Source organism: Pecten maximus, chromosome 10 (assembly GCF_902652985.1).
Source record: "Pecten maximus chromosome 10, xPecMax1.1, whole genome shotgun sequence".
In the NCBI taxonomy this organism is placed as follows: domain Eukaryota; kingdom Metazoa; phylum Mollusca; class Bivalvia; order Pectinida; family Pectinidae; genus Pecten; species Pecten maximus.
Genome location: NC_047024.1, coordinates 17,175,367 through 17,199,415, shown reverse-complemented (window position 1 = coordinate 17,199,415; position 24,049 = coordinate 17,175,367). Strand labels below are relative to the sequence as shown.

Below are 24,049 nucleotides of genomic sequence, written 5' to 3'. Positions count from 1 at the left end.
TCCACCTCTGGGTTGCGAGTTAGTTCGAAACCTAGGTGGGGCATGCAGTTGCCAGGTACTGACCGTACGCGTAGGCTGGTGGCTTTTCTCCGGGTTCTCCGGCTTTCCTCCACCTCCAAAACCTGGCACGCCCTTAAATGACCCTGGCTGTTAATAGGACATTAAACAAAAACAAACAAAATCCTCACTACAAAAGTTAAAATCTCACTACATTATGGAACATTATTTTCCCCATTGATGGATCATTGGCCTTGGGGAACATGCACTTTAACAAATCTATGTGTAAGCATGTTGTCTCCAGCAAAGCTCAGAAATACTAAAAACAACTAGTGGCATTCAGATTATTGGCACTGGCTGAGGGTCTTGTGCTCTAGGTCACCACAGCCAATGATAAAATAAAACCTTCACATCGATTGAGGTTCATTACAAATGGATTATGTAACAGACCAACTCGGTAGAGACAGAGAGTACTGAAGCAATCAGTATTCAGTGAGTCTGCCTCAACAATAAAAAAAAATCTAGATCGCATGTGATGTAGCTCACATGTAATGATGGGATAAAACAATATTAACATAGCAGATACGGGCTCCAATCTTTATTACAATGAGATGGAATGATCTTGTGCAAGTCTACTATACTAGAGCTGTTAATTCATCAAGATGTTTTATGCATACAACTTGACACTGTCAGAGAAATTTATTAGGCTGTGACATGATGGGTTACATAACTTGAATGATTAACAAAGCATTGCGCGCCAACTGTTGTTAAGTGGGCACAGGGTCGTTTCACGGTCACAAACAAAATAAAAACTGCATTGCTTCCAGATGTAGGAGTATTTACTATTTTACATACACATTATTTATTCCCTGTCTGTAGCTTGTGGGTGCTTTGTTATGCAATGATATGTTGACATAGAACATCTATCATATTGCTTGTACTGTGTGACTGCATATTGTTGACCTAAATAATGTTTTTAGCTCACCTGGCCCAAAGGCGGACAATGTGGACTTTTTATTAGAGATACAAATACAGTACTATAATCATCTTGTACTACAAACTAAACTGCCTGAATATAGTGTGGAAACATATTTATATATATATATGAATCACTCAAATGGATATATTATCGCGGAAAAGATGTCGTGCGCAAAAAAGCCCGTTTTTTCACCCTGCGCCCTGCCCTTTTCAAATCCTAGCTGGATAATTGCAGTGTCTGTCCTCTAAATGGTTTGCTGTCTTTCCTCAATTTTTGGCTTTAAACAGCTTCTTCCTAATAACTAATAGGCTCAGAGACCAGATAGCCTGTAGCATGCTGGGCTGAAGTGCTACCAAGTGTGTTCAAATGAATGACCTTGAACTACATCTAAGGTCATAGGGGTGAATCTGATGAAATCTTTAAATTGACCTCTTCTCAATAACCAAGAGGCCCAGACACCTGATATTTGACCTGTAGCACCTTGATCATGAGGGGGCGGGGGGCTAAATGAATGACCTTGACATTTCTTTGAGAGCGCAAGGGCCAAAGAGACTAAAATCTTAACAACTTCTTTATGTCCAAGAGATCCAGACCTTTTATATAGCCTGTAGCATGCTTAGTCATACATGTTCAACTTCTCAATAACCAAGACGGGGATCATGAGACATCCCCCCAATCTCTTTGAAAGGGTAAAGTTTATTATAGCTCATGATCATATAGAAATAATAGTATACAGCAAATTTAGATTATCCTTGTCTTTGAGATTTTTGTCATATTTTGTATTTCAAGTAAAAATCAAACTTTAATGAAAGTCAGATGATTTCTTTGATGTCCTTGGGCCTCTTGTTTAAAATGCATTCTTGCAATTGGTGCTTTGTGATTTCAAAATCATTGTAGATGTAAATGATTTCTGTCTTGATGTGGGTATTCATCAAATAGTTTGAGAATTATACATACTGGTATTGGTTGTTTAGCAGTGTTGACAGGTGAAGATAAGTGGAACTAAGGTTCTGATTGATATTGATGACTGTACTTCTCTGGTTCTGTATATTATGGTCACAAGTACAGTCAGGCCACACAAACAGACAGCCACAGGCAACATTGTGTTCTGATGTTCAGCTGGTCACCAATGCAATCAGAAGGTCAGTGGATGACATCTCTTGTCATCAATCAAGTGTAGAATTTAACAATTGGCAAATTATGGCAAGTGGGGGAAATTTCTTTTTTTTTATGATTAATAGTCATTTTTTTTTTGCCGAAGTGAAGTACAGTCTTTTTAGAGTGTTCATTGATGATTTATTTTATTCTGGATAAATAACACTGTTAAGTTTCACATGTTCAAATTCTCCTAAACCGCTGAACCAATTTCAATGAAATTTAGCAGAAACTTTTTATAGCCAAAGGACAACCAAACATGTGAATTATAATAAAAAGACTTAGGGGTCAAGATTAACTGAAGTTTGTTCTTTTTCTTCTTTTCGAGATCTATTTGTAATTAAGTAAGATCAACATGGATGGAAGGGTGTTAAGAGTTCCATGTTTCTTCCTACGAATGGAGTACATTTCCTTTTGTTTGTTGAGGAACTACAGTAAAAATCGGATAAGTCGAAGTCGACGGGACAAAGCAAAATATTCGACTTATCCGATGGTTCGATTTATCCGTGTCCGTTTGTATATGGAGACAAAATACCCAAGTATCATCAGCTGTATGCTTGATAACATGGTCGAAAACAAACAATACAGTAAATAATAACAAAGAAATTAATTGTACATGATAACAATTATTTGATTATCTAATATAATAAAAAATATTTGTGCAAGGTTACAGATCAAAGCAAAATTTATGGTTTGTAGACTTAAACTTGTACATTTTATTCTAAGTTATAGACCCTAATATTTTACTTCACCTGTGTTAAGAAACTAACAATAGGCTCTGGTAACATTGTGTGATAATGCGTATATGTCAAAACAGATGACAAGTCACAAGAAATTGTGTGATAATGCATATATGTCAAAACAGATGACAAGTCACAAGAAATTGTGTGATAATGCATATATGTCAAAACAGATGACAAGTCACAAGAAATTGTGTGATAATGCATATATGTCAAAACAGATGACAAGTCAGGAGAAGGTTTCAATCATGCCACATACAACCAGTGCTCCAGATAAGAAATAATAGGCTCCATGCTTTTGCAGTTGTTGAATGAATTTTGAAGTGTTGTTTACTTTTACAAATCGTTTTTAATAATTTTGTCTATAATACCTTTGACAATAATCTGGCTTTCATTGACGGATGATTTAGTTCTGAAAAATACTGTCAGCTTACTCTGGGCCATCTATAAGCTTGTTGCTATTCACACGGTGCGCATCATGTTATTAGTGATCTGAGTTATTAAAGTGCTTATATAAGCACTTGCAGTCGGACTACAGCTCCTGAAACAAGTCTTGAAGCGTACATCGAGTTAGGTCAACTTTTTCTTTAAACTGCTACTAGTCCTAAAGTATTGAATGGATTTTCACCAAATTTGGTCAGGAACATCCTTGGCAGAAAGGGAACAGAGTTTGTATACATTTTTACTCTGAACCCCCAGGGGCCTGAGGGGCGGGGCCAAATAGGGGAAATAGGGGAAATAGGGTTAATCCTTTAAATCGCTACTAGTTAAAAAGTTATTAATGAATTTGAACCAAATTTGGTCAGGAACATCCTTTGGGGAAGAGGAACAGAGTTTGTTTAAATCTTTATTCTCAACCCCCAGGGGCCTGAGGGGCGGGGCCAAATAGGGGAAATAGGGTTACTCCTTTAAATCGCTACTAGTCCTAAAGTATTTTCACCAAATTTGGTCAGGAACATCCTTGAGGGAAGGGGGAACAGAGTTTATATGAATTTTTACTCTGTACCCCTAGGGGCCTAAGGGGCGGGGCCAAGTAGGGGAAATAGAGATTAGTCTTTTAATTGCTATCAGTCATAGAGTTTTAAATGGATTTTAACCCAATTTGGTCAGAAACATCGATATATCCGTGGTGATGGGGGAACAGATTTTGCATAAATGGTTACTGTGACCCTCAATCCCATAACTATGTATAGTAGCGCTGGGCATTAAGGGATAAACACAATTCTTATGTAAAAATAGGCCAAAGGGTTTTCCCCACCCTAAAGGACTAAGTTTCTTTAAACACCATTATGTTGTAAAAATAATCCATATGGTCTTTCAGAGAGTACATTTTTGTATATGTATTAACAAATTGAACATGAACATTATTTTGACATTTGGTCAAATCCAACCAGGTGAGCGATACAGGCCCCATGGGCCTCTTGTTTTCTAGGGGAATTTTAAGGCATACATATTACGCTTGTAGGCCCTTTATCTAGAGCACTGTGTAACAACTCATAAGGTGATGCAAATCTTATTTCAATGCAACACTACACCTCTTTATGGCATTCGATGGGTGTATATTGGTCCGCCCCACGGTACTCTTGTTGACAAATTTTGTTTGTGAGCACATATATAAAGTACTGAAGTGGGACTTATTTGTCCTTTATAGTAGTTCATCATTTTGACTGGAGGTGGAGCTGTATAGATTGTCTTGATTGTTACCTTATTAATATATAAGTTGTAGATAATAGATCTAGCCTGTCTTTATACTAGACAGTGTAAGTAATGACCGACTAAGTATAAGGATCTTCATCCCAGACCACGATCTCTAACACCTGGTACACCTTGATACAGGCTAAATGATGCGGTGGAATTGAGATATTGAATGAGGTTAGCTTATGTCTGTCAGTTAAGAGATGTTGGTCCAAGGTTAGAAGTATTGATTGTGACGGACCAGCTGCTTCAGGATCTGCCATAGCACAGCTTATTTGTCAATAACAAGATAGCTCGTCCTATTTAATAACGCCCCTATTTGAGCTATTATGTCTTCAGAAGTTTGACAAACAGAATTGTGTTTGGTTAGGCCTGTATAATTAAAATGGATGTAACATTTTGACATATACTGTGTGGGTTTTTTCTGTCCAGTGATAGATAAAATATAAGGATCTGATAGATGAAATGTGCATGTGGTGCAGATAAAATATAAGGATCTGATAGATGAAATGTGCATGTGCACATGGTGCAGTTTGACAAATGTTGTCACATTTTTATGTCCCTATGTTAATGTTTGATATATATAATCATTCATGTTCGGCAATCGGGCAAATTTAAATGTAATTTACAGAGTTATGGCTCTTGGTATTTTACTACCATTGGATCTTGTGAACATGATCACTTCAGTAAATATGAACAGAATATCTTGAAAGGTGTAATGTAATCTTTTATTTATTAGATCTCTGACATGTTTGCCATTTGGGCCAATTCAGTTGTAACTTACAGAGTTTTGGCCCTTTGTAGCTTGATTGCCTTTGGACCCTGTGAACATGATCACATTTAAAAAAAAAATACTTCAAGGTTGCATAAGAAGCAGGTGAGCAATAAAATCCAGGCCCATTGGGCCTCTTGTTGGAATTTCAATACCGTTTACTGACTATAATCACTAACATAATGTACAGTCAACAGGAAAATCAGTAGTAGTTAATATGCCATTATTCCTGATTGGCCATGCAGAGATTCAGGCCCTCTGTGCCTCTTGTTAAATAGATTTGATTGTTTGCTGAAAAAACAAATTGAATGTTTGCTTTAATCTAGAATACATGGCATTATGTAAATAGGACGTAGAAAATCAAGTTGAAATGAAAACTGCATGGACAAGTGTAGTAGGGCACTTGGTGGATGGGTACAATGAGAAGTTTTCCTATGACCCAGGTTTTGTGGTTATATTAGACAGACTATAAACATTTCAAGTTTGATATTGGTTATAAGGTGTTTTGATTTGATAGTACCAGATAGTACCATGAGACTTTAATTATGTGTCAGTTATTGTCAAACAACAAGTAAAACTAGGGCAGTGTTGCTGAAACCTGTACCCATTGTAACATTAAGAACAACTCCCCATATCCCAGACTTCAAAATTAAACTCAAACTCAGGAAACGGTTTTCTAGAGAGGGAATCCTTCATTAATAATGCACTACAAACTCTTAAAAGAACTTGGATCTTTGACATCAGAATCTAGACTGTCCATAATTTCTCTTAGTGCAAACCCAAGAATGCCAGACCACAAAACTGAGACCAGAAATAGATGGTCAATTCATCAAGATAATGACATAACTGTTCACAGAACCAAAGTGTGACACACAAATCTTGATCACCTCGGTCAAATCCTAAGGTTTGTTTAACTGTGTATCTATATAGCATTATATGTATTTGATACTAAACCAAACCAGCTTTTGAACTTGAACATATATTTGTTAAATTGACATTGACTGGTTAATATATATTTTTTTGTATTTTGCAGAAAAATGAACGGCGACAACAACATGCTACAAAGGAGACCGAGTTCTTAAGACTAAAGCGATCTCGCCTAGATATAGATGATTTCGCTCCAATAAAAGTTATAGGACGTGGTGCCTTTGGTGAAGTAAGCTTATAGATTTTGATGTTATAGCTTTTAAACAACAAACAGCCATGCTTCATATTATATTTGGTCAGCTTAGAGAGGGTTCGGTTTGGAGTAGTGATCTATTTTGACTAGTCACGATCCTGAGATAAAGCCCCAGTCACACTGTGCAGTATTGACCACAGTGTATTATGGATGTACACATGTACAGGTCTCTTGTACATACAGACTTAACATACAGTTTTCAGTTTATTTCCTTTATAGGATGGTAAGGGTGGTAAAATATAGGTTGTTAGGTAGTAAATCTTCCTGAAATTGCACATGCCAGCATTGAGTGGGAGGGTCCAATGGTAGGGTGGGTTACAAGATCGAGATGTCAATAAAGGTTCCCAAATAAGGGTTGAGAAACAAAAGATATTGAACGGTATTTACTAGCCCTACAGGAATGATTGACAACAAATGTGTGTTAGGAAGTAGCCCTGGCCTATGTTACATATAGGGTGATTATAATTAGGACATTGGTTATATACAATAAGGAACAAATCAGGTATATTTCTAATACGTTCCTGTAGTTCTGTATATGTCTATTACGTTCCTGTAGTTCTGTATATGTCTATTACGTTCCTGTAGTTCTGTATATTTCTACTACGTTCCTGTAGTTCTGTATATGTCTATTACGTTCCTGTAGTTCTGTATATGTCTATTACGCTCCTGTAGTTCTGTATATGTCTATTACGTTCCTGTAGTTCTGTATATGTCTATTACGTTCCTGTAGTTCTGTATATGTCTATTACCTTCCTGTAGTTCTGTATATTTCTACTACGTTCCTGTAGTTCTGTATATGTCTATTACGTATATACGTTCCTGTAGTTCTGTATATGTCTATTACGTTCCTGTAGTTCTGTATATGTCTATTACGTTCCTGTAGTTCTGTATATGTCTATTACGTTCCTCTAGTTCTGTATATTTCTACTACGTTCCTGTAGTTCTGTATATGTCTATTACGTTACTGTTGTTCTGTATATGTCTATTACTTTCCTGTAGTTCTGCGAGTTATAAATTGTTGAGGGTTTTTATATCCACTGTACTGTCTATTACGTTCCTGTAGTTCTGTATATGTCTATTACATTCCTGTAGTTCTGTATATTTCTACTACGTTCCTGTAGTTCTGTATATGTCTATTACGTATATACGTTCCTGTAGTTCTGTATATGTCTATTACGTTCCTGTAGTTCTGTATATGTCTACTACGTTCCTGTAGTTCTGTATATGTCTACTACGTTCCTGTAGTTCTGTATATTTCTACTACGTTCCTGTAGTTCTGTATATGTCTATTACGTATATACGTTCCTGTAGTTCTGTATATGTCTATTATGTTCCTGTAGTTCTGTATATGTCTACTACGTTCCTGTAGTTCTGTATATGTCTATTACGTTCCTGTAGTTCTGTATATTTCTATTACGTTCCTGTAGTTCTGTATATGTCTATTACATTCCTGTAGTTCTGTATATGTCTATTACGTTCCTGTAGTTCTGTATATGTCTATTACGTTACTGTAGTTCTGTATATGTCTATTACTTTCCTGTAGTTCTGCGAGTTATAAATTGTTGAGGGTTTTTATATCCACTGTACTGTGATTATCAATCCTCCAAACCTCTTTACAACCATATTCAACTTCAATTCATGTCCTTTCCCAAATTAAAAAAAAAAATGGCTTTCTAATAAATGCATCCTCACTGTTTTGTTTGCTTTTTTCCACAGGTACGTCTAGTACAGAAAAAGGACACAGGACATGTGTATGCAATGAAGATTCTCCGAAAACAGGATATGTTAGATAAAGACCAGGTAAATTTGTCTTACAATGTATATGTTTGATAAAAATTGTTTCAAATGGGAAGCAGAGGCCTGGTTCTAGCATCTGCAGGCTTCTACTACTGAAATAATTGTGAAAACTAAATAAGTTTATATATATAGATATAAGTATTAACACTTGTAAAAGATGCAACAGTTGTAATTTTTAGCTCACCTGGACCGAAGGTCCGGTGAGCTTATGTCATGGCGCGGCGTCCGTCCGTCATCCGTCTGTCGTCCGTCCGTCAACATTTGCTTCAAATCGCTACTAGTCAAAAAGTTCTTATTGGATTTTTACCAAATTTGGTCAGAAACATCCTTGGCGGAAGGGGATCAGAATTTGCATAAATGGTGGCTCTGACCCCCCAGGGGCTGGAGGGGCGGACCCAATAGGGGAAATAGAGGCAATTCCTTTAAATCGCTACTAGTCATAAAGTTATGAATGGATTTTAACCCAATTTGGTCAGAGATATCCTTAGGGGAAGGGGAAAAGATTTTGCATAAATGGTGGCTCTGACCCCAAAGGGGCGGGGCCTAATAGGGGAAATAGAGGTAATTCCTTTAAATTGCTACTTGTCATAAAGTTATGAATGGATTTGAACCAAATTTGGTCAGGAACATCCTTGGGGGAAGGGGAACAGATTTTGCATAAATGGTGACTCTGACTGCCGAGGGGCCAAAGGGGCGGCGCCCAATAAGGGAAATAGAGGTAAGTCCTTTAAATCGCTACTTGTCATAAAGTTATGAATGGATTTGAACCCAATTTAGTCAGAAACATCCTCGGGGGAAGGGGAATAGATTTTGCATAAATGCTGACTCTGACCCCAAAGGGGCCAAAGGGGCGGGGCCCAATAGGGGAAATAGAGGTAATTCCTTTAAATCGCTACTTGTCATAAAGTTATGAATGGATTTGAACCCAATTTAGTCAGAAACATCCTTGGGGGAAGGGGAACAGATTTTGCATAAATGGTGGCTCTGACCCCAAAGGGGCCAAAGGGGCGGGGCCCAATAGGGGAAATAGAGGTAATTCCTTTAAATCGCTACTTGTCATAAAGTTATGAATGGATTTGAACCCAATTTAGTCAGAAACATCCTTGGGGGAAGGGGAACAGATTTTGCATAAATGGTGGCTCTGACCCCAAAGGGGCCAAAGGGGCGGGGCCCAATAGGGGAAATAGAGGTAATTCCTTTAAATCGCTACTAGTCGTAAAGTTATGAATGGATTTGAACCCAATTTGGTCAGAAACATCCTTGGGGGAAGGGGAACAGATTTTGCATAATTGGTGACTCTGACCCCCGAGGGGCCAAAAGAGTGGGGCCCAATAGGGGAAATAAAGGTAATTTCTTTAAATCGCTACTAGTCATGAAGTGATGAATGCATGCATGTTCTAAAAACAATTCTTGAGGTCTTTCAGACCTTAGAGAGTCTGGACTTCATTAATCTTTAAAGCAGTTCGGATTTCCACACTATGACCATATATAGCGCTGTTAGAGATTTACAAATAAAACAAATTGAATATGAACATTATTTTGACATTTGGTCTAATCCAACTAGGTGAGCGATACAGGCCCCATGGGCCTCTTGTTTTTCACACAAATTACTAATTGTCAAAAAATAATAATGAGTGTCGTCCACATCTTGGAAGTCAGTGAACAATCGCTAACTGAAACTTTTAGCATTTACTTGTACGTCATTATGATATATTACAGGTGGCCCATGTACTTGTACGTCATTATGATATATTACAGGTGGCCCATGTACGAGCAGAACGGGATGTTCTGGTAGAAGCAGATCATCAATGGGTTGTGAAAATGTATTACTCTTTCCAAGATGCACAAAACTTATACCTCATAATGGAGTTTCTGCCTGGAGGTTTGTATGAATGTAACTTATGTGTAGAGTATATCAGTAATTGTGTAGTTGTTGCACAATTTTCTGCACACTGTTTTACAATGCAAGTAATTATATGTAAGTCCATTAAAACTTTGAATAAATGCTAACTTGTTTACAATAGGTAGGTGATGCAGGTCCCATGGGCCTCTTGTACTGCTACAGTTCTATGATTAAATGTCTCTTAACAGTAGTGAGTTAGGGCTCTTTATTCTATAATATAAATCTACCTGTTGTAGGGTTTGCTGCCTTTCCACTATATTGAATGTTGACCTTTGACCTTTGCAGGAGATATGATGACACTGCTGATGAAGAAGGACACACTAACTGAGGAACAGACACAGTTTTATGTGTCTGAGACAGTGTTGTCCATCGATTCCATCCACAAACTGGGCTTCATACACAGGGACATCAAACCAGATAATTTACTTTTAGACGCCAAGGTGAAGTCACAAATATCTGCTTCCATATATTTTCACACTCCATCATAGATTTAAGCTCGCCTACCCAAAGGGGAAATTTAACTGATTCTCTTAAAGTTTTTTTGTAAGAATGACGATAGTTTGTCTAATTTAAATGTCACAATATCAGAGATACACACCTTTAGCAATCACTCTCATGTCCCATCTGTCGATCCATCCACAAATTCCCACTGAAGTATTTATTGACTCATTGACATGTAATTTGGTCAAGATGAAGGTTCAGTTCACAAAAATACATACTGAGATCAAAAAAAAAAATCTGGTCAGAGGTCAAGGTCATTAGGCCAAAGGTCCCTTCTACTGACTTACCTTTCTTTTCACATCAGTAGTTATTACAATCCAGAACTTGAATTAGAAATATTACCTTATTAGTAACCACTTTCCCCATACCGCCACAAGGCATCCACCTGACGACAACGATGTCACTTTCCAACGCTATATATCACATGTTTACTACGTAAAACTATTCTCACATGCATGAGGATATTCTGTTAAATACAGATGTGCAATAGGAATTTTAAAAGTTGCTTATGTTAAGGTCAAGGTCATAGTGTAATTTGTATAATTGCAGCAGATAAGTAGTAATTCTATGTCAGTATATGACTTTGGTTAAGTTCAGGTATAGACAGACACATTACAGGGTCCTCACTGATGTACTTGAATCTTGTCTGAAGATCTTCTCTTACAGTTTTCTACTGATCTCTTTGAAACTGTGTAGGTTTTATAATCAAGATATCAAGTTGTGTTGATGAGTCGAATTCCTTATTCCTCAAACTTGGAAAATCAAACATTGACTAGTAAAGGGGTTATAGCATGACTTGTAGTACTGGGTTAGGTTTGTTTGATAAGGTAACATGTTCACCTAAGCATCATCCATAAACAGGTATACAAACCAGGTATCTAAAATATCCCAGTGTAGGTTTGCTGTGTGTACTGGACACTTTAAGAATACCATTGTACAAAATTTCATTCAGTGGAGTGTTGAAATAACTCTGATCTATTTTTAAATTTCAGGGACATATCAAATTATCCGACTTTGGTCTATGTACAGGCCGTAAAAAATCCCATAGAACAGATTACTACAAAGACCTGTCCCAAGCCAAGGCGGGCGACTTCTGTGATTATAACAAAAGTAAGTGGGATGTGGCTAGCCAGCAATATATATGTCGCTAGCAGCAAGACGGGATGTGTGTAGTCCTAATGACTTACGTGTTTTTAATACAGAGGAATCCACTTCATTGCATATTGAGATTTATTTATTTGGTACATCATCATAGCTGTATTTCGTTCTGCATTGGTAAAACCATGTTTTTACTACGACCACCAAGATATGATTGTTTACACTCAGCACATTGCATCATACGGGTAATGAGTAAGGTAGCATGTTACTGTCTCAAAGTGTTAATGACTGGCAATGGCTGTATGGGGATGATATAAGGAAGTTGTTTTAATGTTTTTGAAATGCACCTTTGTTTTAAATTCTTAATATTGTATAGTTACTGTAAGGATTTTGTGCTTTGCCAATATGTTTAGTACAGTACTCTACCGTATGCTTGTTTTTCATCAGCTATTGCTGTCATTTTCAAACACAAACAAACTTCAACCCTAACTTAATTCAGACTGAATTGTGTGATTCTTTCAATAGGTCTTGTTCCAATAATAAACATTTAACTACTTGCACTGATATGATGCAGTTATTTCTAGTCATTGAAGAATATTTGCTTTTTTAAAAAAAAACAAAGTCTTCAATGAATGCAAATCAACTGTGTAACAGTAAATCATATAACACTTTAATTCTTGCAAAATTATTCTTCTAATCCGTTTTTGACTTGCTGGGTGATGCACGTGTGTCTTGGAAGAAGTTAACCCCAAATCTATTTGCATGATCTGCTAATTTGCATATCTTCATCTGGGAAAAAAACATTAAACAAATAAGCTGATTCAAAAATTATTAAAATGATGGTTTTTGTAACAATATTTTAAATAGGTTAATTTTGTTTGTTGCCTGTTTAAGGTTCCAACCCTATGGATTCCAAGAGAAGGGCAGAGAGCTGGAAGAGGAATCGACGGGCATTGGTACGTCAGAAACAGTTTTTATTTTACCAACAGCATTAGTAGATATAAACTAGTAGATGTATCTGACTGTGGTTTTGGGTGGATGTTAGGACAGTTTTCAGGAGTGGTACATCAGATATAAGTCCCCCTCGAATGTGTATTACAGACCCTGAATAGTTTAACATTCACAGAAGGTTGCTTCATTTGCATTTGCTCTATTTGAGATCGTTTGCTGAGCTCATACCATGGCACTGCATCAGGTATCCATCGTCTGTCAACATTTATTTTGAATTGCTACTAGTCATGAATGCATGAATAGATTTTAATGAAATTTGATCCGGAGCATTATTGGGCAAAGAAGATCCAATGTTGTAGAAACGAAGGGTGTGGCTCTCTTGGCGCTAGAGGGGTGGGGCCCAATAGGGGATATTGTTTTGTGTTCATTGTTGATCGTTTTTCGTTTATATTTAGAATTGTTTGTGTTGGTCTGATCGTTTTGCATTTCTGTGGCATTTGGGAGGGAGTGTTAAGTGGTTCAGGATCTGTATAGAAGCAGTTAAAAGTTGTTACTAGGCACGCTCCAGAGCTACATATACTTGTACATTTATGTCTGAGGACAAGCACTACTCATTTCTGAAGGAAATTCATTTAATTTTGTCCACAAATATGTTTTAAACTCAAATGGTGATACATTTTGTACTTTTGCAAAGTATTGCACTAATATGTAAAATAATTGTTTGCTTGACTTTCATTTTAAATAGCTCACTTGGGCAAAGGCCAAGAGGGCTTGTGCTGTAGTGTGGTGTCCCTCCATAAAATTTTGATAAGAATTGCTATTATAGTCATGAACAACTTTTATGGATTTTGACCAAATTTGGTCTTAAGAATCCTTGGGTGAAGGGGAACTAGGCTGAGGGGCTAGGCCCAATAGAAGAAATACAGCAAATTCTTTAGATTTCTTCTTCATGTGTAGGAATGAAAGTATTGGTCTAAACTATTTTGTGTAAACAGTAGGTTTAGCTTCAGGGGTAGGGCTCAATATGGGAAACAAGCAAATTTTTAGTGTTTCGTCAATTGTTATGTGCTGTGCATAAACTGCTACTTTCAAATCACTATTTTGATAGCAGTTGTAACCACACATGACTTATGTTGCATGTGTGTTTCCCATTCATAATTCATTAAAAAATATTGACTCTTAAATCTGCAGATAAACCTGATCAGCAGCATTAACTGTATGTAATTGTGTATTCTGTACATATTTGACCCTGAAATATAGTGTATGAAACTCTGCATATGGTAAACCAATATGATTTTTGAAGTGGCCATCAGAATTAAAATCTGATAATGTTGACAGGCATATTCCACGGTGGGCACCCCGGACTATATCGCCCCAGAAGTGTTTCTTCAGACAGGTTATACAAGCAGCTGTGATTGGTGGTCGCTCGGCGTCATTATGTATGAGATGATGATAGGTGAGTGTGATCCTTGGTAACTAATTATTAACCTTAATGGTAATTATGTCCCCCAAACAAAGTGTGGAGGACATATTGTTTTGCTCTGTTTCTTATTGTCGTTTCCCTACCAGTCAAACTGTGGGGACTAGGTTTCCTCTCCATACGTCTTATATGTAAGTATGTAAGATTGTACGTCAGTTTGTCGGCACTCTACCAGCTTCATTCCTTGAGGGATTTTGATGAAATTTCAGACAATGATAAAAGACCATAGTAACTTGGACAAGTTTGAGTTTCAAGAGTTTTTGGGTCAAGGTCAAGTTCACTGCTACTATTTTGAGCAGGGGCTTGTAGGGGACATCTGTTGCTAAGTATGCTAATCTATTATTGTCTCCCCTTCAAATGACCATAACTTTTAAGCTGTTGAAGATATTTTGATAAAACTTGGAGGATACTTTTATCACCTAAAGCTGATGGCAATTACTTCACTATGACCTTGACCTTCATGTCAAAGGTCAAATAAGTATGAATTTTACAATAATTTCCTGTTCAGGCTTAAAAAACAAAAAAACAAAACAAAAACAACAAAATAAGTGCCAAGTGATGGAATTATGATTTATTTTCATTATTACAGACTTAACTTTAATAAATGTTTATCTATTTATGTATTTGAAATGCTGCTTTATCTATCCCCATTGTGTTCATGATCATTGAAGTTTAAATAGATTATTCTGTGTGGTTAAGTATAGATATAGCTAACATTGAGGTTCTAATACTTTCTTTGGTAAAATATATTCTTTTGTGTTCAGTTACAACCAGGCTTTTTCTGTCAGGAGACTGAAGATACATATATTTATTGGTAAATGTCCCCATTTCAGGGTATCCACCATTTTGTTCCGAGAATCCACAGGAGACATACAAGAAGGTGATGAACTGGCGGGACACTCTAATCTTCCCACCCGAGATGCCTATATCAAATGAGGCTAGGGATTTAATTAGAAAGTAAGTAAATTGTAAGCATTTAATTAGAAAGTAAGTTAATTGTGTAGACTTTCTTCAAGATCCAGTTAATAGTCAATTTATTGTTATCTCTGTGAAAAATTAGATGGCAGAAAAATACTAACGTAAAGGAAAGGTGCCAGTTTGGGCCCTCTGGTGGTAATCACCGATACGTTTTATTTTTTGTATGTGAATATCCTGAGGTTAGGTAGTCATGATTCGGCATGAAATTAAGGTCTGGCGAGAGGCCATTTCGAGTTATCTGGCATTCGAACGAAGGAATACTCCATTAAATAATTTTCACTTTTACGATATTACTTTGATCTATTTAAGTATATGATAAACATGTAACAGTTATATGCAAAAAAAAAATTGATCAAAATTTTGTCCTCACTGTTTTGCAGGTTTTGCTGTGATCCTGAACACAGGCTAGGTGCTAATGGTATAGAGGAAATAAAATCAGACATATTCTTCAAAGGAGTGGACTGGGAACATATCAGGTAAACTCCTTCATCACAGTACTGTAATACATAAAATCAGACATATTCTTCAAAGGAGTGGACTGGGAACATATCGGGTAAACTCCTTCATCACAGTACTGTAATACATAAAATCAGAGGAGTGGACTGGGAACATATCGGGTAAACTCCTTCATCACAGTACTGTAATACATAAAATCAGAGGAGTGGACTGGGAACATATCGGGTAAACTCCTTCATCACAGTACTGTAATACATAAAATCAGAGGAGTGGACTGGGAACATATCGGGTAAACTCCTTCATCACAGTACTGTAATACATAAATCAGAGGAGTGGACTGGGAACATATCGGGTAAACTCCTTCATCACAGTACTGTAATACATAAAATCAGAGGAGTGGACTGGGAACATATCGGGTAAACTCCTTCATCACAGTACTGTAATACATAAAATCAGAGGAGTGGACTGGGAACATATCGGGTAAACTCCTTCATCACAGTACTGTAATACATAAAATCAGACATATTCTTCAAAGGAGTGGACTGGGAACATATCGGGTAAACTCCTTCATCACAGTACTGTAATACATAAAATCAGAGGAGTGGACTGGGAACATATCGGGTAAACTCCTTCATCACAGTACTGTAATACATAAAATCAGAGGAGTGGACTGGGAACATATCGGGTAAACTCCTTCATCACAGTACTGTAATACATAAAATCAGAGGAGTGGACTGGGAACATATCGGGTAAACTCCTTCATCACAGTACTGTAATACATAAAATCAGAGGAGTGGACTGGGAACATATCGGGTAAACTCCTTCATCACAGTACTGTAATACATAAAATCAGAGGAGTGGACTGGGAACATATCGGGTAAACTCCTTCATCACAGTACTGTAATACATAAAATCAGAGGAGTGGACTGGGAACATATCGGGTAAACTCCTTCATCACAGTACTGTAATACATAAAATCAAAACAACTTGTCCATCTTCTTATTTAATGTTATCAGGGTTCTTCGTGTTACTCTGGTAAACCCCTCAAGTGTTTTCCATCAAAAATCATAAAAATCGATCTTGTCCAGAAGTAAGGTCCAAATCTTTTGAGCCATCTGTTGCCTGTCACGTATAGGCGAACGTTTCTGGATAAAATTTCTGGCCATTTTGTGTTATTGTTACTCAAATATGAATTTGTATTTCTGGGCACTTAGGTGCAAAAGACATTGCTAGAGTTTCATTCACCTATACATATATAATTATTGAGCGCTGTCTTTAATCATACCAGATTGGGTTCTGATAATGTTCAAGTTACAGTAAAAGATAAAGACATAATTAAAGGGCTCAGTGGGAAATTAACGCCATTTCAGTTAGTTAAGCACTACATTGATGCTGATCAGGTGACAATGCATGTCTGCTAAAATACGGCTTAAACAGGAGAAGAATATGTAATAATTTTTCTAAAGAGAGAGAGAGAGAGAGAGAGAGAAAAAAATGAAATTGAGAAAAAGGCCTTTTTACAATCTTAACAAGAATACCAACATTTTATGTTTTATTGTTACAGAGAGAGGCCAGCGGCCATTCCGGTGGAGGTAAAGAGTATAGACGATACCTCAAACTTTGATGATTTTCCTGAAATTGATCTCAAGTGGCGTAAGTATTTATACAAAATATATACAAAATGGCATTAAAAAATCCTAGCATTTTTGCTGAAACATCATATTTTTTCTCAACACTCATCGTGATTGACACTTACGTATTTAGAGTGGTAGAAATATCCCTAAACTGAAATTCTCACTTGCAACAAATATTTGTTGGCCAACAAGACAAGAGTTGCCAAACTTGTGAATTTCTTGACCCTGGAGCTGGGGTCTCAGGTTTCCTCCTGGGGAGGAGGTAAAATTTACTATAGTTTATATAGGGCCATCACATTTTTGATTTGCCATTGAAAATAGTTAAAAATTGGTTAGAATTATCAGTATGGGATGGCAATTTGATGGAATGCCCATATTGGCCTTGACTGACTCTAGGGGGTGATTAGCAGGTTAAAATGTGTCATATTGACTAAAACATAACAAAAATATTAGTACTCATGTGACAGTTAAGGCCCATGTATCTCTTGTTTATATTATAATGATTAAAATGAAAACTGACTATTATTCTTCTGTATTATAGCAACATACCCGGACCCACAAGGCCAAGAAGCCCAGGATTCCAAGTACAAAGACTGGGTGTTCATCAATTATACATACAAACGCTTCGAGGGACTCACACAGCGGGGAAACCCTTTCCCGAAAAGCTAGTTAGAGTGGTTTATCACTACAGTTGACCGTTAGATAATGACGACTGGTTCACACTTCTACACAAACATACACATATCTGGAAGCATCCGAGATAGTTGTACTGACACAATCACTATTCAGTAGTAATAAATATGGACAGTCCCAGTGAATGTGATGATATTGAATGTTGTCCAAAGAAACTTAAAACAAGGATGATTTATAAATGAAGATGGAACACACGGGATATTCCTTGTGATAAGAAAGCGTTGTTGTAGATTAGAACCAGGAATGGAAAAAGGGACAACAATCTACAGACAATTGTTTTTACAACCAACTTAAATGGGATTGATCTGTTGTTGGCAATAGCAACTCTACACTTTATCATTTATAATTGTATCCTTTTCATTCTTCAGCAAAGGAGAAATTTCAGACATGTCACATGTTCAGCTGAAAGTGATCTGACTTGAACTTGGTTGAATGCTTGATGTGATAATGTCAGTAGAATTTTAGCTTAGTAATGAAAAGGGATAGAATAATCCAAATATGTTTAATTTGGCATTTTTGGTAATTTTTACCTAGGGTGTGTAAGATCAACCAAAATTAGAATATTGAAATGTTTTTGTAATGGCAGTGACACAACCCAGAATCTGAATACCAACCAGCTTTATGAAGTTCCTGCAGATGACCTTGTTGTTGTTTTAGTGTGTGAAAATTAATTGAAATTAAACAATCAACATGTTTAGGATATCCGTTATGTTAAAATCAGTCATTTCTGTGAATTTTGGGGTTCTGAACTCAATCTGTATTGAATTCTGCAAAATTAGGCTTTAACTTAAATTTCTGAATTGGTTGATCTGATTCACCAAACAGAGATAGCTGTTGTGTTGATATCAACTTGCCAAAGAGTGCATTGTAGTGTTTCCCTTTGAACTAAATTGTCATTTACCACAAACGGAAAGTGAAGCAAGGATCAGAGTAAATGTTCTCAGGGGAGAGAACTTTTATAGAATTCTGAATTTTGGAAAGTTTTTAAAATATTATACTATCAATTGTGAACATCCCCATGTCTTTGACACATTGTATGCAAATATTTTCATCTTGTATGTAATTGTCATGTCTGTGGTATGATATTTGCCTCAAACTTGTTCCTTTTTTTGGCAGTTATTTCTTAATCTCAATCAAAATCTATTTCTCCAGACTTTCACCTACTGGTTCTTTACATTGAAACAAATCACTTTTACTTGCTATTTTTTAGAATTGTATATCCACTACACTATAGCAAACAAAACTTCTTCTTACGAAACAAACTTATTTCCGATTAAGATTTTGAAAAGTGTTTCAGTAGACGATTAAGATTGTAAGAATGCTGTTGGATGTTTTTGAGCAATATTTTTGGTTGAGATCGAGGGAATACTGTGACGGAGGATGTCATTTCCTGCTAATGCTCTTACAACAAGAGACGATATGTTATTGTGAATATGCACATTCCATTTAATCCCAAGATGTTTATTGTTATAATGATGAAGTAGAGGGTAATAGGTAGCCCACATTTATTTTTTTGCCTTATTTAAAACACTGCTGCTTTTGACCCATGTATAGAACCTGTTACACTTTTGATGATCCAATATAAACACGTTGGTTAATGGCTATTTTACTGCTGTTATATTTGATGTGCGTGTGTAAATTTTCCATTGTAAGAGTGATTGAACAAAGTTTTCTTTTTGCTTGTAGCATATTTTTTTTAGTAATGATAAGACATATTTGATTTGATATCAGTGACAACTATTATCTGTAATGAAAATACATATTGTGCTATGTTATCATGGGAGTGTGAACATCCGATGTCAGTTTAACAAGGGTGGCACTCATTTATATTAAATCTACTTTATTTTGCAATTATTGTTATTAATTAAAAGAAATAGTCTATTATCAAATGCTGTAATTTCCAAAGATTTCAAAATTGTATGTGCCAATTTTCTTTTTCAGTTTCTTTCCTTTGATGCTATTTCATGAATGTAATGAGTTAATTTAAACATCTGTTACAATTGCTTAATTGTATGGATTTGCTGTATGATAAAAGTGGAATAACAAGACTCTCACTGAGTACACTAACACAGGTTAAACAGTTAGGATGTAGTGTTTGTATTTATTTGAGTTTTCAAGGAAAACCAGGCATGAACCTCTTAAGATTGTTCTAGGTATAACAGCAGATACAGTTTTACACGTAAGTGAATTCTACCTCTCAAGATTATTATGGAAGAATAACTATGATAATCTTAAGGAATCACAAAATGAAGCAATACAAATGGTTTAAGAAGGGATCATGTAAGATGAAGTTGGATTCAGTGTGTATGGTAGATGTGAAAATCAGAGATATAGTGAAAATATTCCTTTAAAACAGCTTCCTAGAAGTTCAAATTCTATTGCAATCTGTACACATCTTCTCAATAGCAAATCAGTCGGGGTTTGTAATATGCTGGGGTGAAGGTTTGCCAAGTTTGTTCAAATTAATGACTTTGACCTACATTACAAGTTCTTCTTAATAACCAAGTTGGTCAGGGACCTGATATTGGGCCTGTTGCATTCTCGGGTGAAGGGCTACACAAGTTTGTTTGAATGAATGACTTTGACCTAGATTCATGGTCACATGGATCACCCCTGATATTGGGCAAATAGTATGCTGGAATGAAGGGCTACAAATTTAATTGAAACAAATAAAAATCTAGCCTGCTCTTATATTTGAATCAAGTGGCTATCAGGTTAGCATCTGCACAAATGACCTCAACTTCAAGTTGTATTAGAAGCAGGTGAGCTATACAGGCCCTGAAATCAAAGATGGCTGCCATTTATGAAATTTTTTTTTATAAAAATCCATTTCAAGCTTCTTTTTCCAGTTCCACAAGTGAAATTAAGCTCAATCTTTCCTGAAATGGTCCTGACCAAGTGTTGTTATTTTTCTGGTTGGTCAAAAATGCAAGATGGTCCCAATGGCCAACAGTACCATTACACTTACAAGGTTCTACGGCCTTGAAAGTCATATTACTGTTAAGGCTCAAGGGCCCCTTGTCTGTGGTTGGTAATGTTTCTCTGTGTTTCTGGTCATTGATATAACTGCCCCCCTGTATATGGGTGTAGGGATACGAGGTCTCTCTTGGGTATTTACTGCTTACAAAGTTCATAGTTTATGTTAACAAGATGATGTTTACCAGTTAATATATAACATTTTCAATTTTAGTTGATGGTGGCTTATTAAAATCCGGGGCCAATGGTGGCTTATTAAAATCCGGGGCCAAAGGTGGCTTATTAAAATCCAGGGCCAAAGGTGGCTTATTAAAATCCAGGGCCAATGGTGGCTTATTAAAATCCAGGGCCAATGGTGGCTTAAGCATAGCCTTTCAGTGCCCTTGAGTAACTCTACATCTTTAACAACACTAAAGTGATGTAGCATAACTGTCACCTTAGTTTGAATTTAAACTGTAGTAGACACTGGTAAAGGAAGCACTTTGTTTTCAAATCTTGTTTGTGTTTGCATGTGTGATAGTTGGTAAAATTTCATTTGCGGTGTGATATACAACTTGTTTTGTCATTGAGTTACTTCGGTCATTTTTATTATTATCATGATTGCACATGTTATTTTATTATCGTTATATTACTAGTAATACCTGTAAATGTTATTATTTAAAGCCTATTAATAGATGTAATTACTTACTGCAGTTGAATACATCATATATGACACAAATAATAATCCTAATGTTGCCCCAATATCTGGTCTAGGCCACCACTGATGTTGGGTTGAACCATAATTCTGTGAATCTACACATTATAATACGTTGATACTTATTTCAAACTTATACTTGTAGCATTGTAAAAGCATGCAAGCATTGTTAGAGTGGTAATTGACTAGGACTGGCCTCCATGTTTCAGGTTGAATAGAGATAGGTTCAAACTGACCATCTTTCTTTTAACGAGTTGATTTAAGGATATGTAGTATATATGGGGATGATAGATGTTTGATCTCATGCAGTTTTTATCGCACCTCACATCTCCTCATTGTCTATGGTAAATGTTGTCACAGATATAAATTGTACCTCCTATCATAATCAAAATACTAGCACATGGGCGCATACTGATGTTAGTCTGTTACAGTATTGCACAAATATTGCAATAATGCATGCATTTACATGTCCGTGTTATTCCACGTTTGTTGTTTTTCTTGTTGGTTTTCTTTGTCTTTTTTTAATTTATTTGTCAGTTATGAAAACACATAAGATATTTTTAATTCATTAATTAGTTAATCCATTCATTCATTTGTTCATCTTGTTTGTTTTTCAAGTGCTTTTTGTTTACCATAGTTTTAGTAATGCTTATATAAAAGGTACAATTTCCTTTGAATATTGAACTCCAGATGGTAAACATGTACCGTACAATTGCATGATTGAACTTTTCCTTTTCATAGGATTCAGAATCACAATAATGTTCTTATATAACTTTGTGCATAGTGCCCTGTGAGTGAAAGATAATTCATCAAGTTTAAATCATGATTTAGGAATGAAAATGCTTATTGTTGAACTGTCGGAAACCTAAATCAACACAGGTTGCTTAATTTAAGCCAATTTCTAAAAATTAATCTAATTTTCTGTTTCATATACTGCACACTAATTAATGTCATATAATGAGAATTGTTTTTGACATGCTTTAGTGGTTTATATATTGATGGCATTAGTGTACTTAACTCAAGTTGTACACCTGTTCCATTTGGGTAGCAGGTATTCCAAAATATTGTGTCATTCCAATGTTACTGATCAGCTTATAATAACTAATGACCTTGCAGTGATCAGTCACTGTAGGGTCACCTGGGGATGATTGTCTATAGTCATATGTGCTGAACATGTAGCATTTTTAATCTTCAAATTATGATAAATATGTATTTCATAACATTGATATTTTACATGAAAACTACATGAATATTTAATCGTGTAATTGATTATTGTGCACATTTATCTTCAGAAAATGATATATTTCGATTTCTGAAAAAATTGGTAGTTTTCCCTTTTTAGAACCTTATTTTTGATTAAAATGAAGACTGCTTATTTGGCAATTGATCTTTGCTTCAGGTTAAAAACTGGTTGAATTTTGCATCAGTATTTGCTTCAGCAGTAAAATTGGGTAAATTTTACAAAATGCAGTTACAAATGTACGTGTATTTCCCTTCTTACAATTAAAAAAAACTTTTTTTGTTTAAGAAAGTGGATTCTTTGCTACTCTCATGGATACATCATTGTAGCCCACACCAGAAGTCCTTCCATTTCCAATTGTGTAATCATTCATGCACTTTGCCATTCTTATAAAATGACTAATGTGAGCTCTGATCTTCACATGACAAATGTGAATTCTAATTATCACATGACATATGTGAACTCGGATGGTCATATGACCCAGTCTGTTGATTTACTGAAGGCCTCCAATGACTAGGATTTTCACATTTCAATATTTTAAATACACGTTTGATTATTTGTGTTCATTTGTTGGCCTTATTTGCCATCAGTGAGTCACCCTGACGTGAATACATAACATGGTTCATTGAGCAGTTCTTTGCCTCTAACTGCTTCACTGATTCAGACCAGGTGACCTAATACTGTGATATGTAGATAATCGTAATCTGTGTCCAAATGGGTGAATGTATCAAAAATAAAAATTTACTGAATTTTATGGAATGTCTTTGTTGTGTTTACATATACCAATAACCAAATTTGACTGCTCACTCTTTGTAGACAGACCACTTTTGAAATCACTTTTGTCTATGTAAATGCTTCTTGTAAGAATATTTATCAAAATCCACTGACGGGATCTTCTTCAGACTTAAGTGACTTGTATGGTTATTAGCTCGCCTAGCTGGTGAGCTTTGATTATGCTATGGTGCATCTTCCTTTTAACAATCACTGCTAGTCCTGAACGACTGAATGGATTTTGTTGAAATTTGGTCTGAGGCAATATTGAGCGAGGGAGATCCAATGTTTTATAAATAGAGGGTTGTGGATCCCTTGGCCTTGGTCATACTTGCCAACTTTTAAGAAATCTCATGGTG

The 24,049-nt window shown here is 36.1% G+C and overlaps 1 protein-coding gene across 1 annotated transcript in view; it reads left to right on the top strand.

Annotated features, from left to right (window-relative positions):
- The window catches only part of LOC117336498 (serine/threonine-protein kinase tricorner-like), a gene marked incomplete at its 5' end in the record, with an annotated part of 42,399 nt that extends 18,726 nt beyond the window's left edge, over positions 1 to 23,673 (top strand). The window contains 11 exons of the mRNA XM_033897089.1: positions 6,372 to 6,494; positions 8,235 to 8,318; positions 10,074 to 10,197; positions 10,504 to 10,658; positions 11,712 to 11,829; positions 12,712 to 12,773; positions 14,107 to 14,224; positions 15,082 to 15,205; positions 15,607 to 15,702; positions 17,247 to 17,335; positions 17,858 to 23,673. Of these exons, the coding sequence (XP_033752980.1) occupies positions 6,372 to 6,494; positions 8,235 to 8,318; positions 10,074 to 10,197; positions 10,504 to 10,658; positions 11,712 to 11,829; positions 12,712 to 12,773; positions 14,107 to 14,224; positions 15,082 to 15,205; positions 15,607 to 15,702; positions 17,247 to 17,335; positions 17,858 to 17,985 (1,221 nt within the window). The remainder of the gene's footprint in view (positions 1 to 6,371; positions 6,495 to 8,234; positions 8,319 to 10,073; positions 10,198 to 10,503; positions 10,659 to 11,711; positions 11,830 to 12,711; positions 12,774 to 14,106; positions 14,225 to 15,081; positions 15,206 to 15,606; positions 15,703 to 17,246; positions 17,336 to 17,857) is intronic.
- Positions 23,674 to 24,049: the final 376 nt, after the last annotated feature.